Source organism: Arachis hypogaea, chromosome 11 (genome assembly GCF_003086295.3).
Source record: "Arachis hypogaea cultivar Tifrunner chromosome 11, arahy.Tifrunner.gnm2.J5K5, whole genome shotgun sequence".
In the NCBI taxonomy this organism is placed as follows: Eukaryota; Viridiplantae; Streptophyta; class Magnoliopsida; order Fabales; family Fabaceae; genus Arachis; species Arachis hypogaea.
Window position 1 is genome coordinate 58,530,550 of NC_092046.1, and position 18,933 is coordinate 58,549,482.

The window sequence follows — 18,933 nt, forward strand, 5'->3', positions numbered from 1 at the left end:
TATTCACCAAAGACCTCCAATTCTTCATCACTCAAGTGACTAATTCAAGACTCAACTCAAGCCCACTAATCACAATAATTAATTGAGCATTGCAAGGAGATAAGATTGAGAGCTTTGCTGGAGGAAAACATTAATTAGTTAGATTTTATTTTATTTTAAATTTGATAATGTTTTAGTTTGAATTTGAATCTTTAGGGTTTGTATTTAAGGGGAGAAGAGAGACGTTTTCAGACTTCTTCTCTTCTTCGGCACATTTACCTTCGATAATTCTAGGATTTCTCTAAAGAACATGAGCAACTAATTTTCCTTGGTTAAAGTTAGGAGCTCTGTTGATTCCATGACTTAATACACTAGCTTTTTCTACCTTTGATTTATGCATTGATATCTTTTCAAGAATAAATTTTTGTTTTTCATCCTAAAAGATTTGAATGTGTTGGGAAACAATTCTTCTCTGACTTGAATTCTTTTAACTTCTTGAAAAAGTTGATTAATTGAATTAAACTTGAAAACTAATTCTCACAAATTTTAAGTTTTGAAATTAGACTTGATAAGCGACATAAAATCAACTAAGGGAGATTCTTACGAATTGTGTGGCTTATGAATCAATGAACGTGCTTAATTCTTTTCTTAAATAATTGACTAAGGGATTAGCGATTAATTAGGTTAAAGAGAAATCGAATTGCCAAGGGATTGGGGTTTGATTATTGATGATTTGTCATGATTGTATCTTTACATAATCAAGGTGGAAAGTGAAAAGTATTAATCCAGAAGGTTCAACATCTCTAAAACCTTAACTCTTTTAATTATACTCTCTTCCAATACTCACTATTTGCTTTTGTTACTTTATTGTTTATGTTAAAACTTTTAAAAACTATAATTTTGATTGTCTAACTAGATTAAACAATTGATCATTCATTGCTTAATCTGTTAATCCTCGTGGGATCGACACTCACTCACCGTATGTTTATTAATTGGTACGATCCGATACACTTGCCGGTAGTATTGTGGTTGTAAAAACCGCAACAATATATATATATATATATAAATAATTGGAAAAGAAATGAAAGCCTCAGCAATCAGCATGACAAGAATCATCTTAAGTAACCCCAAAAGAAAAATCATAAAAGACTGTCTATTTCCATGCCATATTCCTATTCCAAGTTGAAGTGTTTGCTTCTTGTTAAGCACATAATTTAAAACCAAGAGTTTGCTTCTTGGAATGTATAGCTGAACACAGATTTCGCATTTACGCATATATCATTGTTCTGCTACAATGACAAGTAGAGAAGTTTGGTTAACGCTTTCCATGCTAATCAGACCTCTACACACAGCGGTGTTCCACTCCTCTGAGAATTTCTACACAAGGAATAAAATGCAGGGAACAAACAAAGGACAGAAGGTACATGCAATGAAACTGCCTCAAGTGAATTAATAATTTTAATATAAATCCCTAATATATTATTGTCCAACAATCAAATCGATTCCCCAACTCACTAAGGTACACGTTAATACACAATGATGTTCAATATCGGAAGTTCATGGCCGCTCTCAACCGCAAAAGTATGCAATTTAATGCACAGGAAACTTCCAGAAAGCACTCCGCAAAAACAAATGATTAAATTAGGCATTGTGATCATCCAATGATACATAGATCATCCTGCATAAAATGCACATGTAATATAAGAATGATAACATCTATTGCTGATGAAAAAACGATGCCTATATTGTAGTAGGCATACCAGAATATGGAAAGGAAGAGGAGCAAAACAAGATAGAAGAGCTTAATGAGTCGTTGCTTCTTTTCCCGAGGGAGCAAGTTGAATATCTCTGTAACATCAACCAAATGCTTTCCTTGATTGTACCTGAAATAAATGTACAAAATACATCAAATTAGTAGGATTCAAGTGAGAAAATTCAAGTCCATTATGAAATAATGTATGACGATAGCAAAAACACAAATATAACAAGTTCTCTCCTTTGATAGGCTAACTGCGGCGAATTCTGAGATCATCTACTGAACAAGCAGCATGTGCCTCAATACTTGAGTGTTGCTGGCCTGCTGCAGCAGCATTGATCAATTCTGCCACTAGTTACCAGTTTAGAGAACAAACATTCTTCCCCTCAAATAGATATGTTAAGAATTGTAGCCTACCTAGCAATAGTTCTAATATATAAATCAAAATGCTGTTTGTGTCTGTTAAATCAGCTTTTTATTTATGCACAACAAAAATATCACTCCTACTTTTGTGCTAGTCAGCAATAGAGATGCTAATGGTTGGGTAATTGAGTTTGGTTTGATGCAGAAACTGCACCTATTGAGGTTTGAAGCTGCACTAATCCACAACTATTAGAAACCAAACAGAGACATGGAAACTTATTAAAATGGCCAAACTTAATCATTGACCCTGGTATCAAACTGACCAAACTTAACAACAGATCCCAGATTGTTCAGTTCTTAGTTTTTACGAGACAAAAAAGTAAGTAAACATCATAAACTCATTAGTTATAAAGCTGAAATAAATGGGTTAGTTAGCTTGGCTTTCGTTCTCGTCAAAGAATACACTTAAATTGAAATGAAGAAGAATGAAGGACCAAAAAATCCAAATCCAAATTTCAAACACTCCTCCCTCACCACACTACTGTACATGGATAACCCCCAACAAAACCAAAAATGAAGTTACAGTCATCCTCGGCTTATCTCATGTCAGAAAAGAAGTTATTACTATTCTAGGCAGTCATACATATACACTGCAGAGGAATGAAAACATCATCCTTATTTCAATTTGCTGTCTATAATGTAGTAGTTCCAATTACGGGCTCCACAAAACATAATAGTCATACTTCAGTTATTGTAATCATTCCGAAACAAAAAACTTGCTCAATTCATGTTTAGAGTTGATGGAAAACTTACAATCTATAATTGTAGTAGAGGTAAGGAACACAAAATAGTGACATAACCCAATGCCCTGTTATAAGGTAGAAGCAGCATAGGACACCTTGTGTTATAAACTCAGGTAAAATCACTTTGTTTATTCGCGATGAGGAATCGTAAGGATTTATATAATCAAACTCTAGATCTGCCAAACACATTAACTGCATCGGATATAAAAGGGAAAAGAAATAAGTTAGCATACGTTAGATAGCAAAAAAAACAGAAGCTTGATAATAAGCAAACAGCTGCAAAGACAATTTGATGGCATTGCAAAGAACACTTAACTAGAACATGATAGACCAACATGAAGAACATACAATCATAAGAAACTCAGGTCCTCTCTACTAGATGTACCTAATTCAAAATTAGACTAAACAGCATACTCTACTTAACTACGATCATATTTTTCCAGTCTTAGAACTGAGTTTAATATACAAAAATTTCACATGCATTCTGGCCATTGAATCACATCTTCTGAGGAAAATTACACAAAAAGAGCCCCATCGTACCACAAATTTTCATTCTTCACTGTCTTCTGTTGCAGAGAAAAGTAAAAGTTTCACTTTTTAACCTATTTTAAAAGTAAATTTCTTCTCGTTCATCAACTTCAGAGAATTAATGAAACTTAACACGCAAAAGAAAGAACGAGTGAAGCCTTTTTTTTCTGCAACCGATACCTAAAATCTATTACCACAAATGAACAAACTAACCAGAGAAATTCTTTCCGTTGCAAATTAAGAACTCAAAAACAAAAATGCACATAAAAGAGGGGTTGTCGTTTGGGAAATTTTGACCTGGTAAATAACGATGACAAGCAAGGCAATAAGGATAAAGAAGGAGATGAGCCACGCAAACAGATCAGCCATATGCTATTTCTCCCTCTTCTCCTTCCTTTCTAACTTATAATTTCAGGGCTTTTCACTTCTCTCTCTTCCACGCAGTGGTGTGAGAGTGCGCACGATTGCGGGTGTGCAGAGCTCGTGCGCAGTGCGCACGGCTTGCTCGATTTGAATAACTGAATGTAAGTAGTGAAAGGCAGAGAGAGAAGCAGAAGGCAGAAACCTAGAACCAATGGAAGGCTTGGAGGATCGGTATTCACTATTCAGTTCCGCAAGTAATCGGGGGAGGAAGCTAAGAATCCTGTTCCAAGTTGAAGTTAACACACTCTCTAATAATCATTCTAGCAAGAGCTTGTTTGGGTGTATTATCTTTTTTTGAATTATCTTTTTTTAAAAAATTTTATGAGAAGATAAAAATAATTTTATGTTTAGATATTTTATAATTTTTTTATTTATTATATAAAAAATATTTTTTTAAATAAAAAAAATTTAAAAAAATATAAATTATAATTTTTTAAAAAAGATATTTTTTTTATTTTTTTAATATTTTTATTTTTACTATTAAAAATTTACTAAATATATTAAAAATAAAAAAAATTATCTATTTTTATTAAAAATTTTTTTTATCGAAATAATAACGTTTAAACAAACATTAAAAAAAAGAGTGGAATTAGCTAAATAAATATTAAAATTAGTATTAATTAAAATTATTAAATTTTTAATAAGTATCTTCAAAATTTAAGAAATATTTGTATTTTTATGGAAGCTTTTTAAATTATTAAGCTTACCAAATACGCATAACAAGTTTAATAACTCATGTTATGCTTCGGAGTTATTTTTTAATAAATATTACTATATATTTTAGAATAAAAAATTTGAGACTAATTAATTTATTGAGAAATAATAATATAAGAATTTAATTTTGATGCGCTGTTAGTATGAAATAATTTTACACGCGCATCTAATTGTATAACGTCACATCAATAAAAATAACTAACTTTAAAATTAATTTGGTCATCCAAAAAAATAGATGTAATTATATGATTGGATAAAATACCTTACACTGTCAATATATCAAAATTAAACTCATAATATAATCATAAAATACTTTTTGATATTAAACAATTCAAAAAATAATTACCAAAGTTGCAATATTGTTATACAAAAATAATTAAAATTTTTTATCATAATTTATAGTTATTAATTTTTTTTGATACACTAAACTTTTGTCAGTATTGTACTCTCACGCATAAATGAGATTTTTTTTAAATAAATAATTTAATTCTTTTCTTTATTGATATATGAAATTTGTAAAGTATTTACAATTTTGCATTACTTTACTTATCTCATTTATATGGTAAATGAGTTGAGTTTAAGTGTATCTTATTTATACTACATTTTGGGATAAATATATCATGTTTGCACACATGATACATAAGAGAGGATGAACCACATGTATCTTATATACATTGTTAACGAAATGTGTGAAAAATGTGTGAAAAACTATTTCGACTAGTTATATATTTATAAAAGGATCTGCAAGCATCAGTCGTCTCCACAAACATTTTACTTCTTCTCCGCTATTCTTTCAATAAATTTAGTAAAAATATCTAGTAGTAGTAAATATATTGTCGTAAGTCTATATAACACCCAAACTTTCAGCACGTCATGATCGTACCAAAGCAAGGCGTTACTTACCTGTTTTCCTTATTTACTATTTAATATTGAGCCTTTAGTTCAATTTCGCATTTCAATTTTTAGGAAAAAGCCGAAAATTTTTGTTTTTATTACTTAAAATCATATATCAAAGATCTCAAAAAAAATACTAGTCACATAATTATTAATAATAATAAATATCTTACAAAAGAATACAAAAGAAATTCAGTTACAACTCCTATCCCTCTGTATAAAATAAAATAAAATAAAAACAAGGACGAGGGAATTCTATAAAAGCAACTCAACACATAAACTTAAATAAAACTCCTAATCGCCCGCGGCTTCAAACTGAGTCTCCGAACCTGTCACTAAAAGGGTGGAAGATTTTGGGGTGAGAACAAACCACTAGTTCTCAGTAGGGAATATGAATGCTGCACTAAACAGAGTAAATACAAATAGCTAATTCATATCATAAAAACAATTTCACTTAAAATAGTTTTAAGTTCCTTCCTTTAATTCACGTTAATTAAACAAAATTCCAATCACATTAACAATTCCTTATCCATAAACATCATTCCTAATTACTTTATTAAGATCACAACACAAGTAAAATATCCATAAAGCACGTAAGCACATCACCAAAACAACAGCACAAACACAAATAAATAAAATAAAGCAAACACAATCAAATGTAAATGCGCAAACAAGATGATGCATGCCTGTTCCTAGCGCAGGCCATGAGCTCATGCGTCGGTTGTCTACCCGCAACCCGACGTTACTCAGAGTGAACCCCGAGTATGGTCCCTTTACTGTGTCAATTAGACACCTTGGCATCACGGTTACCCGTGTCAATTAGGCCTCATTATAATAACATTTCAATGTGTATCACAGTAAGGAACAGTGCTATCAATTAGGCGAACATTCCCGCATTAGCAATCTCAGGCTATCCATTAGGCGGGCACTTTCGCATTAGCAGTTCGGCACAAGGCCCATTCAATATAATTCTCAACTTTTATTTCATTCCTTGTTCCTCATTTTTCTTTCTTCACTTTATCTCTCAATATCATTGTCTTTAACTTTAACCTTTCTTAGGAGCAACTTACACATTTTTATTAAACTAAGTCCTTGAACTTTTATAGAAATTCGGACATAATCTCCTCTAAAATAGCACTAAAACCACCCTTACGGGTTCCCTCAGCTTTAACAACGTTCAAACTTTCCTTAACTATTTACCAGGTAAACATTCTTAATTAGTCATTATACTCTCTTTAATCCCTTTAGTTATTGTAAAATCACGGGTTTAGAAAATAAAACTTGGTTCTGGGGCATTCCGACTATAACTGAAAATTGTACAAATGTTTTAAAATTCTGCTATCATTGCAGAAAAACAGCAGTGAGCAGTAAATTTGTTAAATTCACTAAAAATCCAGTTCTCATCCATTGCCTTTCAAAATTTATGTACTTAGACAAAACTCTTTCAGCTTTCCAGAAAACAAAATTTCAGATTATTACCATGTCACATGAAAAAGTTATGAGCTTAGGAACACAGCCCTGTTTTCACAAACCAGTTCAGAGTTTCCAGCAAACAACTGATTTTCCAAGTGACTTATCTAAGTCTACAAAATAGATATGAACATGAAACTTGTACTCACTTAAAATAGACTGATAGATCTTTAAAATTCTTTTGGAACCAACTCAAAATTCTATTTAAATTAAAAGTTATAGCATCTGAAAGTTGGTACTGCAGAACCAGAAAACCAGAAAAATCTGCAGCAACCACTAAACTTCAAAAAATCATATCTTCCAAACCGCTTGGCCAAATTCTCTGAAATTTTTATGACATGTTCAAGACACACTAAAGTTTTACAGAAAAATAATATCATCTAAAAATTTGGTCTGGACTGCTCCCAGAAAATCATTCGTTTTACTGCCAATTATGCATATTTCTGCAGAAATTCTGCACAAAACATTTCCAACAACCTCACATACCAAATCCTATAAATCCTATATTCAAGCCTAGGATTCATCTAAAACCATAATTTTACCTTTCTTTTGACTAACTAAAGTTGCTAGCATAATCAACACAGCTCTAAGAGTTTATATTCATTAATTTACCCCTTGTTGCAAAGGCTCACTCATAACTCAAACTCACTTTTCTGCATCTTTATCATAACAAAAATTCACTATACACTTTTCAACAAACAAACACATGATAAACCATCAATCATAAGCAGTATACACAGCTGCAAGTAACATATCTTGTATAGACTATCCCTTACAACATTCAGCACGCACAATCATCAAATCAATCACCAACTACAGTTATAATTCAACTCAATTCCGTCAATTATTCACACAAAGCAACCATAAACCATTTGCAGTTACTCATTTAATTTTAGTAGCATTCATAAGTTAAAACCTTTACTTTTAAAACAAATCTCCTACCTTAGTTAGTCGAAACCCACAAAGTTAGGCGTGACTCCAACTTCGTTCTAACTCGCAGCAGTAGCAACAGCCTCAAACCGGATTAGCAACAGCAGTGGCATTAGCCTCACCAACAACTCTCCCCAATAGCAATATCATCGAACAATTTGCAGCGGCATTTACACAACCCTAATACATTAATATCTCAAGGTTCTCAACAACCATGAAAAAGAATGGTAACAGTGAGGGTTTTTGGAATGAGTGCAACTTACGGAATTCAAAAGAATAGTGGAATGAGGCGACCAAAACTTCGTCGGTGACTTCCGACGATCAGAGCAGAGACAAGGAGCTCTAACAGCCACATGCAACTTGATGAGGGTGACTGAACGGCCTTCCTTCAGCGGCAGTAGTACGGACGACTATAGCAGCAACGGGGAAGATGGCTTTCTCCTCCACCTTGGTTTGTGACTCCGGTGGTGGCGATGGCTAAGAGAACACCCACCACCACGCGTTCTTCTCGTCCTCTGGTTGCTCGCGATTCTCCTTCTCCCTAACCTAATCGATGACGCGGCTTTGGAGATGATGGTGGCAGTTTCCATGGCGACGGTTGATGCGAGCTCGACGGCAGCTGAACTAACGGCGGCGGCGGCAACGCATGGCAGTGACAAGGACGAACAGCGTGAAAGTCTCCGTTGATCTCTCTGTCTTCGCGATTTTACTTCTCTCCTTCTCTAGCTCTCCCGGCAGCGATGACAACCGGCGCAGGGAGCAGCACAGCCCGGCGATCCTCCTTCCTCTGTTCCGTCACACTCTCCCTCTGATCTCTGTTTTCCCCTCAAGCCCCCCCAGTTTCCATTCTTTCCCTTTCTGATTTCTTTCTTTCTTTTGTTGCGTGGGTGTGGGTGGGGATAAAAGGAAAAAGGGAATGGTGATGGTGAGTGAATAGCGGTAAGGAGTGGGTAACGTGGCTAATTGGGGGGTGAACGAGTGTGAAGGGAGGGGGTTACGTGTGTGTGGGTTGGGTAGAAGGGATTAGGGTTAGTAAAATTAGGGTTTGGAATTGGGAATTTAAGGTTTTCTATTTGAAATTGAGAATTTCGGATAATTTAGTAATTTCAATAAAATTGAAGGTAATAGAGTAATAATTTGAAATCAAATTTAATCAAATAATAATATCTATGAAAATACTATTTAATTATCAACTTATAATTTATTTTTCAAATAAAGACTCAAATTCAATAATTAGAGATAATTAAATTAATTTTATTTTAAAATTATAAAATAATGTTCAAAATCTAATTATTCAAATTAGCGCATATAAAATCCTCATTGTTTTTAAATCACTAAACCTTTAAATCAATAATAAGAAAGTACTTAATTAATACAAAAATTTCTGAAAATATGCTCTCAAATAAATAAAATAAATCATAAATAATTTATTATTAAATTTTCAAAATCTAGGGTCTTACAGTCTATATGCTAAATTGTCACATGAAAAATAGTGACAATGGAATTGTGTTTGAGTGTGATAGTCCTATTCTCTTGCGCATTTAGAGACTAAGTTCTTTGTTTGAGTTAAAGAGTCTAATATTGAAGAGTCTCGGAGCTAATGGGACAAATGAGATTGAAAGAGTTGGATATATGTTACAAATAATAGTCAACAAAATAAGTTACTAACAATACATTTCACCACCTAATGAAAACTAATCTGACAACTAACTTATTTTATGTTACTAAAATAACATCTATTCTAGTCATATATAACAATACTAAATTTATAAAAGTAACTTAACTATAACTATATGCTTATTTATTTAAAAGAAAAAAATAATAACACTAACTGGAAATCGATCGCTCCAGCGACATGTCATATCGTATTCAAGCAATTGATGTCGTCATCTTGTGCATCTGCGTGCGCTATAATGTCCAAATACCTCTAAAATATCAAGAAAATGTCCAAAAAGAAGAAAAGAAGAAGTGTAAAAGTGAATAAAAGTGACATTTTTCACACTATAAATATGACTTCCTTATAGAAGCGAGAATTAGAATTATTTTGTTTACACTGTAAACGAGATATGCTCAAGATTAATTCATTTACAATCTAAACGAGATATGTAAAACGATACAAATTAATAAATAAACTACAAATTACATATATCAATAAGTAAAGTAATTAAATAATTTATTTTAAAAAATCCAGCATAATATGTTCTTGTTAACTTAACAGTGTTTTTTTAATTATCATAATTATTCGATAATCATTAGAATTTATTGAATATCTAAGTATTTAAAAAAATATAATTTATGAATTATAACATATTTTTTTATAATTATAATATTTATTAATATTTTATTTTTAATAGATACTCAATAACTATAATAATTATAAAGTAATTAATAAGTTATTAAAATCCAAAAATAAGACCGTTAATTTTATAACAAATAAAATAAAAATTCACTTATAAAAATAATAAAATAAAATTTTATATAATTATTTAAATATGATCCAGTTTAACTAGTAATCTAACAATTGAATTATGAATAAGAATAAAAATAGGACGAGCTGAATTTAACTTTGAATTAGATGAGTTTACTTATGTTATAAATAGTTAATCCAAGTCTAGACCTGTTGTTTCTTGTCACAACATTTTCGCTTGAGACAATGTAACTGAAAGGCGACTGAGATATGAGAGGAATAATCGTCGTTTTTAAAAGAAACTGTGCTATAAGATTCAACGTTGCCACTAATTAATTTTTTCACCAGAATAAAATAACTGACTGGATATCAAAAAATGAGAAAAATCTATCATAGTAGAGTTTAAGATACCTTAATGAAAATTGTTGCACAAAAATATGTGATATTTTAGTCAAAATTATTGCACAAGCCATTATTATAGTCTTGGATTTGAAATAAAAGGAATAAGAAGGCATATTCCTTGTTCCAAAAAATTAAATAAAGAAGAACAAATAAGTAAACTAATATACAAGGAGACAAAATAATAATAAAATAAAATAAAATTAAAAAAATTAAATAATTGGAATAATAATAATAACAATCATACATTATTTAAGGTAGTATTTACACGCAACACACATCTCAAAATACTCATTCTTATTTTTCAGAGTATCTCTTCTCTTCTCTAATTAAGGTAAGCTTCTATTTTTTTTATATTTTATTATAAAAATTTTTTAAAAAAATTCAAAAAAAAATAATGAAAAAAATTTATACTAAAAACCTTTAGTTTCACTAGTTCTTTGAAATTTCTTTAATAAATCTCTAGAGATCTTTCTTTTTCTTTTTTTTCGATGTATTAAAATTTTAAAATATAATTTTTTTGAAATTTTTATTAACAATGAATAATGGTCTCTCTGAACTATTTTTTTTGTTGTAATATTTTCTCTTTTCTATTCTCTTCTTCCTCTCTTTGGATACTGATGCATTTTGATATTTATAAAGAAAATATAGCTCAATCAACTCAAATTAAAAATCTCTTAGCACACTACAAAATTTTTACTTATTTATGGAAGTTTTTTGGAGAAAATTTTTAGAAAACTCTATAAAATAATTTATTTATGGCAATTTATTAAACTCTTCTTGATAGAAACTCTCACTATTTACAGATGATTAAAACTCCCACCCCACAAATAAACCCAAACAAACAAAATAGTGAAACCCCCAAACCAAACCCTAAACAGAATTTCTCTATTTCAATGCAGGAGAAATGCCGCGATGCCGCACCTCCAACTCCTATTGCCACTGTCGACTCAATTGCATCTAAGCTTACATCCACAAGGCCAGGTCCCTCTCATTAGGGCGCATCAAATCCGCGCGGTGTCATTGCTGCTTCGTCTTTCGCGGCTGGTTCTGCCACTGGTTCTCACTACAAGAAAAATGCTGAGAATCGTCGGATTTACCGTTGAATTTAGTGTCGGATATTAGCGGCGGATTTTTCATCAGATTTACCGTCGGAATTGGCAATGAATTCGTCACCCTAAAATATTATCATCAGAGTTGATGTTCTGATGGTAACGTCGACGGTAAAAATTGGAGGGAAAAAAATTGGTGCACTAGCTACTGTCGGATTTACTAGTGAGTAAATCCAACGCTTAACCTTATTTTGTGAAACGCTGTATTTTGGTTACACGCACAATGTTACCATCGGATTTATTTGCTAGTAAATCCGATGATAATCGTGTCCTAAATTCGAACTGCGAACCTTCTTCCTCTTCATTTCGGAATTGGTTTCTCTCTCTACTCACTCACCTTCCTCTCTCTCTCTCTCTCTCTCTCTCTCTCTCTCTCTCTCTCTCTAACCTCTCACCCCTCAGTCTCTCTCTAGCCCCCTGCCACCACTACTGCCCTATCCTACTGCTGTTGGAAAGACTGCTGCCGCCGTTGTTCGAAACGCTCCCTTCTATGTTCTCTGTTATTGCCACTGCTGCCCTGCCGCCACAGAAAAGCCCGCCACCACCGCTGCTCAAACTGTCTATTTTTGTTCTAGGTTTTCTCTCTTCTCTCCTCAAATTAGTTTAATTAGATTGATTTATATTTTAGTTGATTTTAGATGGTTAGGGATTTTCAATGAATTAGTTTTCATTGATTTTAGGTAGATTAATTTCTATTGTAAATTATTTTTAGGTGGTTAGGTTAGGATAATTTAGTTAGATTGATAGGTTCTGATCTCTGCTCAATATGTTTGGAATTATTATCTAAGATTGTTGATCCTTGTTACTGGGATTATGTGAATCAGTCTGAATCATTAATTTGTATTTTACTGTTATTTTGGCTGAAGAATTGTTGCTGAATTTGTTTGAGCAATGCTTAACTGTTTTGATGATTCACTGGTTGCTGTTGTTTTGTCAGAAAATTACTATTTTAATTCTTATTTTGCTTATTCATATTGCTACTAGAACTGCCGGTTTATGCTGATTAATTACAGTGTTTTGTCGTACGCATTGATGTTTCATCATGTTATTTTGTGCTTTCTTGAGTTTGCATATGATAGTATTTTTTTATTGTTAGAATGCTTTAAAAGTTGGAATGTTTTGAAACATTGTTAACAAAGTTAGAATTCTTTGAGAGTTAGAATGCTATGGAAGTTAGAATACTTTAAAAAGAAAATAAGATAGAATAAAATTAGAATGGTTTAAAAGTTTAATTTAATTATTTTCAAACTTAAACACTATGTAATTTCCTTTTTTTATTTACTAAGCTAAACCACTTTTTGAATTATTTGTTATTTCTTGAGTTTTTTCTTATGTTATTATTTGTTCGTGTTTGTTATGTTATTAATATGTTATTAATATATTTGCTGCATAAACATGACGATAGGCAGTAGAGGTAGGTCAAGTGGGACACATGGTTGTGGTAGTGGGCGAGCTTCCACCGAATCCCCCAGGGCTGCCCAGTCATCGCCCTCTACCCCAGCTACCCCATCAACCACTGTGACGTCATAGGCGGGTCCATCAAACCAGCAATTTATTATGGTCCCAAACCCAAACTAGGTGCCTCCTTCTACTATGCCCGCTACAGATACAACAATGACGTCGACAGAGCCTGCGATGGGTGATACCTCCAATTCCCTCGAGCAGGATGCCCCTCCAACACCGCCCGTCATTTAGAGTGTCTATACATGCTAAATTAGGTTATTTAACTGATATATGTGGCATGAATGTCCATGAGCATACATTTGGGGCTTTGAAGCACTTGACTTGAGATATTGAGAGTGATCAACTTGATATCACTTATTTGGTGTGAACAGGAACCAGATGTTGACTCACAGACGCGGTCGCGAGCAAGGCAGAGGTAGATTAGGCAATGCAAATCCTGAACCAGCAGGGAATAACCCTGTGGACTTTATGGCTGCCCTGGAAAATATGACTGCGGCTATGCAGGCGACATCCGAGGCGTTGAAGAATCAGATGAATAACGGGAATAACGGGAACAATGGTGAAGAAGGGCCAATGACGCTTGCCTCTTTTCTGAAAGTGCACCCTCCAACCTTCAGGGGGACCACAAATCCTACTGAGGTGGATAACTGATTTCAAGCAATGGAGCGGGCTCTGCAGGCTTATCAGGTTCCCGAAGAACAGTGGGTTGAGTTCGAGACCTACCAGTTATAGGGTGAAGCCCAGTACTAGTGGTAGGAAACACAACGTATCCTGCAACCAGATGGTGCTGTGATACCTTGGGAGGTGTTCTGAATGGAGTTTTATAGAATGTATTTTTCCAGTTCAGTTAGGAACGCTAAGGAGCTTGAGTTGCTGTAGTTGAAATAGGGCCAAATGACTATTACAGAGTACACTAATAGGCTTGAAGAATTGTGCCAATTTTTGCGAATCTGTCAAGGTGCTCCAGAGGATTTTACTGAATGAAAGTGTATAAAGTATGAGGAAGAACTTTGGAGCGATATTCTGAGCTCCGTTGGGCCGATGGAGATTAGGGACTTTTTCAGCTTGTGAATAAGAGTAGGGTGACTGAAGAGTGTGTGAGGAAGGCAGCATTAAATAAGGGAAATCAGAGAATGCCTTTTCAGAGAACTCAAGGAAGGAATTTCGCACCAAGGGGTAGAACCTTTAAGCGGGGAGGCTTTGTTCTACAGCATAATCAAGGACATAACAACTTCAGAAGGCCAAATAACACTGGTAATCAAGGTAGAAGGTTCGAGAAGCAGCCACAGAATGAGCTAAGTTGTCAGAGGTGCGGAAATTATCATCCTAGAGTCCCTTGAAGATTAGGTTGGGAGTGTGTTACTTTTGTGGATGACCCGGACACCTGGCCTGGAATTGTCCAGAAAAGAAGAAGTATGAGATCGGTAGAGTACAAGAACCAGGGAGAGTGTTCACGACTTCTGCCGCAGGTGCCAAGGGATTCGAGACATTGAATAGAGGTAACTGTGAAGTTTCTGATAAAATTTTAAATGCTTTGTTTGATTCTGGAGCAACGCATTCATTTATAGCATTTGAAAAGACTAATGAGATAGGATTAAAGATGGTAGTGTTGGGTGATGACTTGAAAGTGCATAATGCTACTTCTGAAGCCATTGTGACTAGAATAGGTTGCCCACAAGTATCATTCCAAGTTAAACAGCGAGATTTTGTTCATGATTTGATTTGTCTGCCGATGATTGGTCTTGATCTCATCTTGGGATTGAATTGGTTATCTAAGAACCGCGTGCTGTTAATCTGTTCTGAAAGAATGTTGCACTTTAGTCAGAAGGATCAGAGGGGCCGGTTGTGGCAAAGGATTATTATTTGAACTCTATCGTTGTGAACTGTAGTGGGTGTGAATTGAGGGTGTTATACTGTTAGCTGCAAATGTGTCAGGTGAGGAACAAAGCTTAGAGCAAATTCCGGTTGTATGTGAATTTCCTGAAGTATTTCCGGACGACATTCTTGAATTTCCTCCTGCTCGAGAAATCGAGTTTGCAATTGAGTTGCTACCTGGATTTGGGCCAATCTCAGTTGCTCCATATTGAATGTCACCGTTGGAATTAACTAAACTCAAATATCAGCTAGAAGAACTAATGAGTAAAAGTTTTATCTGGTCGAGTGTTTCTCCGTGGAAATCGCCAGTGTTACTGGTAAAGAAAAAGGATGGGAGTATGCGTTTGTGTGTAGACTATCGGCAACTAAACAAAGTCACTGTGAAGAATAAATATTTATTACCGAGAATTGATGATCTAATGGACTAGTTACAGGGAGCTAGAGTATTTTTCAAGATTGACCTTAGGTCGGGCTATTATCAGATAAGGGTTAGAGATGAGGACATTCCGAAGACTGCTTTCAGAACGCAATACGGTCACTACGAATGCATGGTAATGTCTTTCGGGTTAACCAATGCTCCGATAGTGTTTATGGATTACATTCCGTCCATTCTTGAATAAATTCATTGTCATCTTCATTGATGGCATTCTCATTTACTCAAAAACTGAAGAAGAACATGTGGAGCACTTGCGAACTGTGTTACAGATCTTGAAGGAAAGGAAATTGTACACCAAGCTATCTAAATGCGAATTCTAGAAGAGTGAGGTGAAGTTTCTTGGACATGTGGTAAGTCAACAAGGAATTGTTGTGGATCCTGCTAAAGTAGAGGCGGTAATGGATTGGGGGCGACCAACTTTTGTGACAGAGATAGGAGTTTTCTTGGTTTAGTAGGTTATTATCGAAAGTTCATCAAAGGTTTCTCACAACTCGCTTTGCCTCTAACTAAGCTGACTAGGAAGGATGCACCATTTGTCTTGACCTTTAAATGCGAGGAAAGTTTCCAAGCATTGAAACAAAAGTTGACCACTACACCTGTATTGGGGTTTGATAAACCCTAATTTTGTGGTTTATCTTGTGTCGATTTTAGGAGATTTTATCATCTTTTCTCACATTTATTCAATGAAATAGCATGGTTTTGTGAATTTTTCCTAATTTGAGCTTAAGAGTAAAAACATACTTTTTAGGCCTTAAAATTGCTAATTTTAATTCACTTTAATTTCATTCGATGCCTTGATATGTTTGTTGAGTGATTTCAGGATTAAAAGCAAAGATTGGGTTGAAGGAATGAAGAAAAAGCATGCAAAAATGGAGAATTCATGAAGAAATGAGGATTTGCTGAACCGAAGGGCCAGATTCACCGTCGATCTAGGTTTTCACAAATTAGAATCTTATCGTTGAAGGTATAGCCTAGACCAATGATCAATCCACCACGTCAAATGTTTAATCTAAAGAAATGTCACAATTCAAAATCAATTCAATTCCGGGAGTTTCGATTCCCGAGTCGTCTCCCAAGGACACTTGAGACCAATGAGTGTGCAATCTTGGTTGTGAGGATCATGAGATTTTCAATAAAGGAATAAACATATAAAGCAATAAAAGAACATGCAAAATTGTAATAAATGAACTAATAAAGGAATTGATGAAGTAACTATGCAATATAGACAAGTAAAGTGTAAAAGGAACTAATGTAAATGTGTATGAAGAAATCGAAGCATAAAAAGTATCTTGGCTTGGAGTGAGCTAAGGGTCATTTCTTTGTTGGAACCACAACTATGCCAATTAGAATGGATCAATCTCATTTGATCAACTTTTACATCGGAAAGTAAGTTAAATGAGCATAAGTGTTCTTAACCCACAAATCCTAAATTGCTTGCTAATTAACCTAGCAACAACATAGCGTTAGTGGGAACAAGAACAATTAACAATCCAGAATTGACACTAAATGTTGGAACCCAATTGCTCACTTTTCCCAAGCCAAGAGATAGAAAACTAGCCCAAAATCATGCTTGACATGTTGTCAAACACTTGGTGGGCAAAGAGCTTAAACATGGGTAAAATGAGAAAAAGCTTGAAACCAAAAGCAACAAATGATCTCAATCAACAATAAAGACTCAAGAAAGCATGTAAACATCATCAAACATCAAATTTATCAACAAGAAATAGAAATTGCAAAGGAGAAGTGAAATTGAACTATAACTTGAATTATAAGAAAGTGTAAGAACAATGTAACTATAAAGAGCAATAGCAAGAGAATACTTACAATGAAAGCTAGCAAAATCCAAGATCAAAATGGAAAATGGCACTTGAATGTAAAACCCTAATATAAACCCTAATAGAGATGATGAAAAACTTAGAGAAAAACTAAACTAAAAGCTTCCTATTACTACTCCTAAACTATACTAATGATATGCTATCTTCTATTCTTCATTTCCTTTCCAATATGAGCTAAAAGACTTCAGAAATGGGCCTCCAAATCCTCTAAATCGCGAGTCACATGCCATTTTAATGAAGTCATGCGCGGACACCTGTGCGGACGCACAGATGCGTGTGTCTGCACACTTTGCGAAAATCCCTTCCTGTGCGTACATGGTGCGTGGCAGAAGTTAAACAATTTAGAGATTTCAATTAAGAGGACAGCGTTGCACGTATAGCTCTTAACCGGCTAAGATCTGCCTCACCAATTTAAAAAAGAGTTGTCACAAATTTTAGAAATAAAATACTAGGAGTATGAGTCCTAGGTCGTCTCCCAACGAGTTGCAGGAAAGAGTGCTATTTTATTAACTGGGGGTTTTTAGAAAATTTAAGTTTTGATAACGAGTAATTAAAATGATTAAAAATTAAAGCAATAAAAATAAACTAATAATAATTATTGATACTCTGAATAAAAGGCCTTGACTGGGGGAATAATTAGATGGAATTTCTATCCTTGTTGGGATCTTCTCAAGTGTAGTGTAAAAAGGGTGTTGTTCTCACTCGGTTATCCCTTACTAAATAAGGAAAAAGTATGGTGATTAAACTAACTCTTACCCTCAAGTCCTAGTCCTCTCCCTTGGGGAGGTCTAGTGCTAGTAGATATGGAATTAGCTAACAACGTCCAATTCAACCAAGCACTTGAGCATTCCAACTCAAGTATCTCCTCTTAATCAACCCCTATGTCAAGTAGAAATTCTACTCTATTGACATGAAATTAATAATCATAAAAATATGAGAAGACATAATTAAATAAAATAAAATAGAGAATTAAAATTAATTAGAATAAAAATAACTCTATATATTAATAAATTCAAAACGCAACATAATTATCTGAACAGAGTCAATGAGTAACTAATTAAAAATAAGGGAGTAAGGAAGCAAACTAAAGTAATGTCTTCAACGGAGGTAATGACTCTCAGCATCCAAAAATCCAAGCAAAAGCATAAACTATCAATGTAATGCAAATCTAAAAACTCAGATCTAAAACTGACGTAATCCTAATGTGATGAATCTGAATGAGTGTAGATGCGTGTTGAGTCTCAGCATGTTCCCTAGGTTTAGTCTGTGTTTTTGGGCCGAAAACTGGGTCAAAATGCGGCCCGAGATCGCCCCCAGCGTATTCTGTTATTTTTGCAGATTGCGCAGGTCACGCGTACGCGTCGTCCACGCGTTTGAGTCATTCAGCGATTTTCCTTGTCACGCGTTCGCGTAGTTCACGCGTTCGCGTCATTCGTGCAGACTCCAATCCACGCGTTTGCGTCAGGCACGCATTCGCGTTGTTGCGAATTCTCCATTTTGCGCGTTCACGTGGGCCATGCGCTCGCGTCATTGCTCGCTGGTCAT

At 34.2% G+C, this 18,933-nt stretch overlaps 1 protein-coding gene and 1 long non-coding RNA gene across 2 annotated transcripts; both read right to left on the reverse strand.

Moving 5' to 3' along the window:
* Window positions 1–1,404: 1,404 nt before the first annotated feature.
* LOC112721579 (protein cornichon homolog 4) lies at window positions 1,405–4,153 on the reverse strand. Its single transcript, XM_025772631.3, has 4 exons — window positions 3,727–4,153; window positions 2,912–3,093; window positions 1,740–1,862; window positions 1,405–1,657 (listed from the first exon to the last, which is right to left on the reverse strand). Exons 1-4 carry the CDS (start codon window positions 3,796–3,798, stop codon window positions 1,621–1,623), a joined length of 414 nt encoding a protein of 137 aa, XP_025628416.1. The 5' UTR covers window positions 3,799–4,153; the 3' UTR covers window positions 1,405–1,620.
* A 1,431-nt stretch (window positions 4,154–5,584) lies between these two features.
* Window positions 5,585–8,905, reverse strand: LOC112721580 (uncharacterized). The gene is made up of 3 exons (XR_003162454.3): window positions 8,124–8,905; window positions 7,873–8,040; window positions 5,585–5,795 (listed from the first exon to the last, which is right to left on the reverse strand). It is a non-coding gene; the product is annotated as an uncharacterized lncRNA (long non-coding RNA).
* Between the last annotated feature and the right edge of the window lie 10,028 nt (window positions 8,906–18,933).